Source organism: Sinocyclocheilus rhinocerous, unplaced genomic scaffold (genome assembly GCF_001515625.1).
Source record: "Sinocyclocheilus rhinocerous isolate Xijiao unplaced genomic scaffold, SAMN03320098_v1.1 scaffold3412, whole genome shotgun sequence".
NCBI lineage: Eukaryota > Metazoa > Chordata > Actinopteri > Cypriniformes > Cyprinidae > Sinocyclocheilus > Sinocyclocheilus rhinocerous.
In genome coordinates, this window is record NW_015659932.1 from 165,907 (window position 1) to 176,181 (window position 10,275).

Genomic DNA, 10,275 nt, shown 5'->3' on the forward strand with positions numbered 1-10,275 from the left:
TCAATTCATGCATCACCTAATTTCATCATAACGTATAGGCCTGGCCTATAGAAAAGAACATTTATGTTTAATCTATCTAATATTGTGTTGGTCATACTATACAATGATTTATAGCTTGCCTTTGTTGAATAATACAGCTTTAAAAAATAATTGCATATTAAATCGCAATCGCAATATTGGTAAAAAAAAAAAAATCGCAAGTAGATTATTTTCCAAAATCGTTCAGTCCTAGTAAATACCCTGTGAGGGACCACCTTCCTCCATCAATTTTAATGTATACATAGAGATATTTATTCTGTAGAAAAATTAAATATTAAAAAAACAAACAAACAAAAAAATTATACAGAATATTAAGTTTATATTAAGGTGTCATTTTTTATGTACATATTTATTTTTTATTTATATATTTATTTTATTTTATTATTATTTATTATTTTATTTTATAGCATTTTTGTATAAACTGGATGTGAATCAAAACATATAATGAAACAATTGTGATTAATCTCATGATTTCTTAACAGTTTTTAGAAAGTAGAATGAAACTGTAATAATTCCTCTCTTTTTTACTTTATTTTTATCTGAACTGTTGCTCAGATTTATAAGATACCAAAGTCTGCCACCCAAACATTGATTACCAAGAAACACACAACTCTATCCACATTTATTCCATAGCTCTATACTCCTGCTGTGCTTTATGTCATGGATTATTTCTGTCTATTTTTATTTCTCTTCAGAAATTTATGCACATCTCAGACAAAAAAAAAAAACTGAAAAGTCTCTAGAGCTGTGAAAGAGCAACCTGTGAGCAATAAAATATTCCTCTGGGTCAGCTCCTTTTCTGATAGAAAGTGAGAAATTCAGACTTAAACTATGATGCATTTGAAAAAAAAAAAATAGTTTCATTAAATTGTGAGAGCATGCACTGTGGAAAACTGTTCGCAGCCACACACCCCTGCACTGTATAATGCTGCAAAAAGGAGTTAGCGGGGAGGTTAATTCATCAGCTTTTGTCCTGATTTCTGCCGACATTAACAGTTCACACATCCACCGGAATAAATGGAACCAGCAAGTCACATGCAAGCCAACACAGAGACGCTATTGTGTGAAGCAGTTTGCGTCTGTTGATTCATAAACGATGGTGCTCTATGGTTCACATTCAGCTATTTACTCCTCGCTAGCAGGCAGAACTGTGACCAGAGGAGTCCAGTTATACTTTTCTCTGCTGTCTTTTTCGCTCATGCTCTGATTTTAAAATGGTTTATGATCATCCTAATTCAAAGTGACTTCTCGTTTGTTTCTTTGGCCCAATTAAAGCATGTCAAATAAATGCCCTTAAGACGATGCGCTGACAGACTGCTATGACCACTGCTCTTCTTGCTAGAGAGACCGCCTTACAGAGCCTCTTTTGCATAGATGGTTTTAGGAAAGAAAGAAAATTACACATTGATTTTAAAATAACCATGAAAAAGAACCATCAAGTACTAAAATATTAGAAACGATCATCCAAAAATCATCCTAATAATAATTCTGAATAGCTGTATATTCTTGACACAAATCTCTTTAGCATCATTGTCTCTCATCCAGTTGTATCTGAATGACAGTTCTTGATGTTTAGATGCATGTCTGTTTGCTAATTGTGCGGCTCAGTCGTTTTCCGCACACACTCTTCAGCTGGAGAGGCGCCGCACAAACAAGCTCACTTCAGTCACTTCAGCCTGCACTCGTAATCAAACGGGGTATTTGTTTATAAATCACACAGTATTTATGGGGACTTAAGAGGCCTGTCTTTAGGCCTAAATGCACTGAAGCTCCATGAATAGCCAGTAAACTGCAGCTACAGCTCTCTGGTGTTTCAAGAGTTCTTACAGGGAGAAAATGACAAAACACTGCTTTTGAGAGATTAAAAAAAAAACCACCATGTCCATTTTTGTATAGTAGCAGCAGGTGACCACAGGAAGATCTGAAAACTATTCTGGTCAGAGTCGACAGAATAAGAATCAGAATGAGTAGCTTCAAAACCAGAAACAATATTAAGAGATACAGAATCAGAAGAACTGGTATCAGAATTATACAATTAAAAAATCAGTAGACTGAGAATCAGAATAAACAGATTCAAAACCAGAATCACAAGACTTAAAATTTAAATCAGCAGTTTCAGAAGTAGGAAGGAATAAACAAACAAACACAAATCATCAGAAAAATTTAAAAATCCGGATAATTAGAATCAGTATACATAGATTTGAACTCATAAAATTATTATCAATTAGAAGAATCAGTCAAAATAAATACTTCAAGTAGATTCAGAATTAGAATCAGTAATTTCAAAATCAGAATCAATATCAGTAGATTCAGAATCAAAAGAATTGTAATCAGAAACAAAAAAATTCAAAATCAGAAGAATCTGAATCAGAAAAGTACATTTAAAATTGGAATCAGCAGATTAAAAGTTAAATAATTAGTAGATTCAGAATTAGAAAAAAATGAAGCAATCATTACTTTTAAAATCAGTAAATTGAGACTCCAAAGAATCAGGACACGTAGATTAGAAGATTTGGTCAAAATAAATACTTTAAGTAAAATCAGTCATTTTAAAATGGGTATCAGTAGATTCAGAATCAGAAGAATTGTAATCAGAAACATATAAAATTCAAAATCAGTAGACTGAGAATCAGAAGAATCTGAATCATAAAAGTAGATTCAAAATTTGAATCAGCAAATTAAAAATGAAATTAGTAGTAGATTTAGAACTAGAAAAATAACATTACTTTTAAAATCAATATATTGAGAATTTGAATAATCAGAACACATTAAAACCAGAATCTAAATAAATAAATACATAAATAACAATCAGAAGATTTAGAGGATTCTTAAGAAACAGATTTAGAATCAGAAGAATCAGAATTCAATTCTACCTTGCTGAACTTGTATACACACAAATATATTCATTAACCATTTAATAATTTCCTGGTGTGTACTAATAGCTAGCATACTAAATCAAACATTTGAAGACTACAAACTGTTGCACTTTAGTTGTAACTGCTGGAACTCAAAACTCACTTAACAGTCTAAAACACCACTAATATTTAATTCCTGGCATATACATAAAAAAGTCCAGTATATGCCTCACATCCATGACTGTCATCTTTATCCTTTTAGAGAAAAGCATAAACAAAACAGAAATGAAAAAAGACTGAACCAGGACAGTGAAATAAAGTTTTGAGTGACCTTCACTGAAAAACAGCTCCAGTCTGAGGCAAAGAGATTGCAAGGTTTTAGAAGCATCCACAGGCCTGTTATCTTAAGTGCACAGATTGTTCAAGGGCTGTTTTTGTGCTACTGGCCCAGTTCAGTTCTGCTCTATCACAAATATGCAATACAATACTTTGGTTTCCTTACTTAGTTGTTGTTTCTGTATATGGACATTAGAAGATAAGAATGGACGTGTACTGCCAGAAACAGAGACTGTTTGTCTGCACTGTTTTGAAATGCTAATGATGATGGTTACAAATAAACCGCTGACAAATATGAGACGATCAGTTTCATGTTTTGGTGAGACGTTTGTGACAAGAAACCAGAAATGCTGAAATTTAAATAAATGATGGGCAAAAATGTAGGACAGCAGCCAATCCCTGACACCCATCATTAACAAATCAAAGTTTCCGGTGGATTCAGAATTTAAATAATATAGTTATGGATTGCTATAATGATTTCAGAATTAAAAATGCAGTTTGGATGCTTTCCAGCATCCAAACACAACTCAACAAATTTAAGGCAATCACACAAAACGTACAGTATATAATCTTCAAGTTTTGCATCAAATCCTCAGCTTAACCACAGGCTCTACTCTTCGAAACGGCAACATGAATTTGAAACATATTTCAAAAGGAAACCAAATAGAGCTTTATCAAAAAGCTGTAATAACTTGTCTCTAGAACAGACAAAAAGAAAAATAATAAGTAAAAATATCAAATCATGTCTCTAGAACAGACACATATGAATGTGGGTAATACAACCATCAAAAAAAAAACTCAGACTGAAAAGTCATGGCTTAATTGTTTTTACTCACTTCTCACGTCATAAACACTATCTGCTTCTAAGAAAACAGCACCATAATCCAAATGGAAAGGCAATATTTTTATGGGAGGCGTTTTCTCCCCATAGAAAACCGTTAAAAAGAAAATGTCTATTGTAGCTTAATGCATTAAGATGATATTAAAAGACCAAATTCGCCACGCACCTTATTAATAAAACAAACTTTTCATTTGGATTATGGTGCTTTTATCTTAGCAGTAGACAGTGTTTATGATGAGAAAAATATGTGAGAAAATACTTGGTTGTTGTTTTAGGACATTTTTCATGTTAAGCATTGTGTAAGTGAATGTAAGTGAATTTTTTAGAATGCAATTTTAAATACTCTATTTGATTGCGTACAAACACATTGGGATATTAGAAACAAAGCTGTTCTAAACTTTAAATTAATTGAAAATTATGCTTAGGCCAAACATGCATAAAACACCTTTTACAGTCGAATTCAAATGTTTTATTGAAAGTGTAATCTATAAAATGCAATTAACAAATGATCTAATACCAATAAATATGAAGTGCCTGTATAAGGTTTTTTTATTTTTTATTTTTATTTTCAATTGTAGGGCTTGTTTTGTTTGTTTTATGGAGACATCGGTTAACCAGGCCAATAAGAGACTATTAACTCTTCCTTTTTATTAAACAAATGTGTCATTAAAATATCTACAAATATATAAAACTGATCTGAGATCAGGTAAAAACCACATAGACACTGGTTCACCATGATCGCCCCATAGTGGTGAACCATTGAAATATAAAAAAATTACGTAAAAGTTACGATGTAACAGCCTCGCTTACTGAAATCCCATGACTCTTGTGATTTGATACGTGCTCTGAATCACTGATTTGAAACAAATGATTTGCAAAGGTTTCGAAGCTTCACAAAGCAGCGTTTCAAAAATCATTTGAAATTTTCACCTTTGTCCAGTTATGAGCGATAAAAATGTCGTTATATATTCATTAAAACTAGAGTTGCATAATCTCTGAACCACCTCACGCAAGTGCTCGTCAACACGGGCGTCTATTACTGTTACCGTCTTCAGTAGTTTATTGTTTTTGTCGCACCATATTCGTTTTTCATTTGTAAACCAATGGCCAGATTCAGTGTTGCAACCTTGTGGACAAACTGATTGGTAAAATACACATACAAACAAAGCATACTTCAGGCTTTAGTCACACCTAACATGTCCTCTTATGCATGCTGCAGGGTCAACCATTCAATATCAGACTGAACAGGAAGAGGAAAACCCAAGAAAAGAAGTGAGGTGAATCTTCCCAAAGCCTTTCATGTCTTTCCCCTTTGATCTCGAGGCTTTCGCGGTGGGAAGTGCCAGGTAATTACAGAAGAACCTTGATGCGCAGATCTGTTCCATTAACTTTGACAGTCAAGATCTCGTGTGATCTTTCCAAGTTCGACATTTTGATCGGCAACTATAAGGTGAATCAGAATTCAACATTGACACGTAATGGAGACAACTAGACATTAGCATAAGCAGAACACCGCCATGCACTTCAAAAGCCTTTTTGGAGCAGGAAGGATGTCGTTCAATTGCTATCAAACAAGTCATTTTGACCTTAATAGCTGCGACAGCGAACGAGATTAAACCGAGACATTCCTGCAGCTATGCCTACAATTACGACACGGGACTTCAAATGACTCTCCCGTGCTGCCAATTTCCTCCGAGCAGACCTACTGAGGATTGATAAAGTTTTATTCCTCATCAAATTCTCACCTCTAAACTACATTTCAATGGGAAAGCGGACCGGCCAGCCCTCTGGCAGTGGTATCACACACAACCAGAGAAAGCTCAAAGTAACTCACCTCAACTTGATTAGCCGCCGCGACTCAATAGACTGGCTCACGGCGAAACGTCCAACTGGTCGGATAAACGAGCGGTCAAAGTTTCATCAGCTGTCAGGGTTTTTTTTACTTTGTAAGTGAATCCACACGGAGCTCAAGGCTGTGGGAGTAATGCGAGTGAATCATTTGTGTGAAACCTCATCATTTGTGAGTAAACTCCTCTGGGTTATAAAAAGGAGTCTTGCGGCGCAAAAAACTCTGTGAACACATCACAGGCTAAAAAAAGAAATGTTCTGGACTTGAAAAATCTGAAGCAAGCGAAATAAAGTAAACAAACTACAAACACGGCAGAAAAGCAGCATCACGGCGTATCAAACGGCTTCAATGTAAAGCAGAGTTCAAGCTCTTGGGCTCTGGAAACTCAATTAATGTTAGTTAATATTTTACTAGAACTTATGGATGAAAGTTTTTCTTTTTTCATTACCAAGATGCTAGAAAGAAAAGGGGATTTTTAATTAAATAATTAAGTATGCTTCAGTAATGCAGCTATTTCACAGCAGAAACGGTTTTGAACTTGTTAACGTCTGAAAGCCTCAAAAATCAACAAAATGCAAAGCATACTGAGTGTATAGAACGAGGCCAGCTCATGAATGACATTCAGTTTCAAACAACGAAACACATCTGCTCGCAAAACAATTGTCCGCATCGCATATTCATTCGCGCCAACCTCCTAAACTCCATCGTATGACAGCATCGCCAAGCGTTTTGGACTTGCCAGGATTTCAAGGGTGGTTAATTTAATGGGCTTCTAATCGGAAATTGTCAATGGGATTTGCAGTTCAGTCCAAATGAAGGGTCATCAAAGAACATGTGGTGTGCACCGTTCAGCCAAAAGCATTATGTTAGTTGTTCACAGCAAATTGCAACAGGTTTTAACCAGGTTTATTTCTATTATGCAAAATACTGTGCATTACCATGGTTATATAATAATGGGAAAAAAATATATAAAAAAAATATATATATACAGTATATATATAAGCACCTTATTTCACTGACCAACCAACCAACCGAACAAACAAACAAACAAATGAATGAATGAATGAATGAATGAAAATGAGACTCTCCATGTGTATTTAACTAATTTGTTCACTGGTTTATAAAAAAAAATATTACTATACATTGTTATATACTATACATAAAACCAGGAAAAACAATATTGTTATATTTAACAATTAACATTATATATTATATATTATTTATATCAATTGTTTATTGTTTTGTTGGACACAATACTAAAAATTTGCTGGTACTCATTTCTGGTTTCTGTTTAATTCATTACTTCACACATCTCGTTTCATTAGTAACACTTTTTTTTTAAGATTCAAACTGGACATTAAGGAAACAACACAAAGCACTTTTGTAAAGGATGAAAGTATGCATGAGAACTCGCAAAATTAACTTATCAACCAAAGCGTCCAACTGTTACTACTTAAGAAAATTGCTTCCAAAATAGCATGACATTTCTGTTTCTTTACAGCAAAATGCCAGCAGAAGGATAACATTGGGCCACAGGAGCAGGTCGTATGATGGTGCATACACCTTCTGACTCTACAACCAGTGTCAACCAGTAGAAATGATGCCATAGTGTTTATACTGCAGTGCAACAGTTCAACACCAAGCAGCAAACTACGGCCTACTCTGCATACTCTCATGAGCTCTCTGTAGACTTTGTTGATTATAAAGAGAACAATTTGTAGTTTTGACACGTCACACTATTTTACAACAGCTTAAGCATTCATATCTATGATGTGTCACTGTTCTGAAGCAGTATAGAGCTGTATAAAGCAGCATCTCATCTGTTCTCATCTTTTAGTTTGCATCTACTAAGTTACAAAAATGTAAAAAAATAAATAAATTATATATATATATATATATATATAAAACCAGGAAAAACAATATTGTTATATTTAACAATTAACATTATATATTATATATTATTTATATCAATTGTTTATTGTTTTGTTGGACACAATACTAAAAATTTGCTGGTACTCATTTCTGGTTTCTGTTTAATTCATTACTTCACACATCTCGTTTCATTAGTAACACTTTTTTTTTAAGATTCTAGAGACATTCTTCTAATAGATTCTAAAAGATTCTAACAACATTTTACATTTTTCCTTTATTAATGTATTCTTTTGTGTTGACTTCCTACATCCCTAGACGTTAATAAAAACATCAATAACATCAAAATAGGAAGCCGTAACTATATAAAATATCTGTCATACCATTAAAATACTATTAGCATGGGATTTGCATGGTACCTTATAAAACATATCATGGTATTACCATTACCATCATGATGCAGTCTAAAAACTTCAATAACATGGTACCATGACAAAACAAAAACATGGTTATACCAAGGTACATAGTAAGGAATATGTCTACTGGAAAGCTCTCTCTCTCTCTCTCTACTCTCTGTAATGCTGAGCATTTGTCATCATTTAGTTGCAAGGGCATCTATAAAGGACTGATATTTCATTTACTTTCCTCCTCTGAAAGGTTACACACCATCCCGGTACTGTCCCATTTCATTTTAGCCTCAGATTCTCCTGCCTATCTCCAAACCTCCTCCCATAAATCAAACATCCATCAAACGAATATCTTCCACCATTCCTCAGTAACACTCCAAACAAGAATAAGGGTTTCTCTTGCGCTTTTTGTAGAATAACTCCTGCTGTCATGTAAGCAACAAAGTCGGCAGAAGCAGAAATGTTAAGGTCACGCAGAAGTCTCAGTTGAAGGTCTTTGAGGCGAGGCTTGGGCCCGTTTCCACCACGCTTTACTGAACATTTCTCATCACACTTCAGCCTTTGAATATTTCATCGTTTTATCTATCCATTATTTCCGTAGCCCGGGCCTTCCTCATGCTGAGTGCTTAAACCTGTTCTGCTTCTCATTAACATCATCAAATATTCCGACAATAAGTCCAACCCTCTCGTTTCAAATCCCCCTTGTATCTCACCTTAATACATATTTCAAAAGCGCTGCCACATGGGGAACATTCACTCCATTCCTGAGCCCAGTTGGGAACATATTGCGCCAAAATTAGCTCGAAACGAGGCAGCGTGATAATGCTTGAAAGCTAAATGTAGCCTAATTTCGATGACAAAACTAGCGTGTGCTGAATGAAAAACTGACGCTGTTTGTTGACCTCTGTTCACCGAGACACAGATATGGTGAGACAGGTACTTTTTGCACCTGAAAGTGATGATGAAAAGAAAAATAGAGCAGGTTAGCTGAGGAGGTGGGGAAGGCGGTGTGAAAATACACGGCGCAAGCAAAGTTTAAACAGATTAGAGACTCATCCTTTCAAATCCACTCGGCCCAGATTTTTAGCGCTGGCCTTTGAAGTTTCTCTTGAGCTGCGAGAGTCGGGAGAAATGAATTCATTCGCCGTTTTACGCCCGTGTTGCTGCTACCTACACAGTGCTGACAGAATGTAAAAATTCCAATAAGCTTTGCTACCCTTCTCCGAGTTAATGAAATAAACCCTGGGCCATCTGTGTTACTCTTATTCGGCCCAGAAGGGAAGTGCACAGTGGTCTCAGCCTTGTTAGACATTTCGCTGCCATGTGAGGATTTGAGAAAGTCAGGTCAACAACAAAAAAAGTCTTAACAATTAGAGAGGGATGTAGAGTGCATAACGTTACATGGATCACGCTCGGAGTGCTAACCACAACGCTGACATTCAAACAAGCTCAAAAGAAGAGAAAAGCTGCTAATACTAAAACTTAAGAAAGGAATGGAGTTACATACTGTACACTTACTATTTGTGTAGTTTAGATCAACTTTAAATAGTTCTCATAGAGGTTTTTACAGTTAAATTGGTCTAAAAACAGCACAGCACACGGTTAGAACTATTATTTATAGCAGAACTTGGATTTGCCTCATTTTTGAAGTTTGCATCATCAGTTTATCACTGTGAAGCTGCTTTGAAACAATCTGTATAAAGGTGACTAAAAACCACTAAAAAGTCAACACTTCAAATTGAATGAATGAATGAATGGAAACTAGTTGACCTCTCTAATCAAATACTTAGTTGATGGTTGACTAGTAGACCATTAGCTATGCTTCCTCACCCTGTTTTTGTGCACATTTTGAAGCATCGCATCGGGGGGGGGCCCTTAATTTGCAAAAAAAAAATTTATTTGCTTGAGATGGTTTTTGACTTGCGTGCATAATGGGAGATGGAAACGCATTTGCCGAATAAATTCTGACGTAGCGAACATTAATCCCACGTGACTAACCGGCTGTTTCCACTGATGGTGCTTTATTTACTGCTGGTTACTAGGTTACCAATACCAGCGTCATCCACTCAAACAACTTGA

At 35.1% G+C, this 10,275-nt stretch overlaps 1 protein-coding gene across 1 annotated transcript in view; it reads right to left on the reverse strand.

Moving 5' to 3' along the window:
* Positions 1 to 10,053, reverse strand: part of LOC107724536 (partitioning defective 3 homolog) — a 170,564-nt gene extending 160,511 nt beyond the window's left edge. The window contains exon 1 of the mRNA XM_016533515.1: positions 10,027 to 10,053. Within this exon, the coding sequence (XP_016389001.1) occupies positions 10,027 to 10,053 (27 nt within the window). The remainder of the gene's footprint in view (positions 1 to 10,026) is intronic.
* Positions 10,054 to 10,275: the final 222 nt, after the last annotated feature.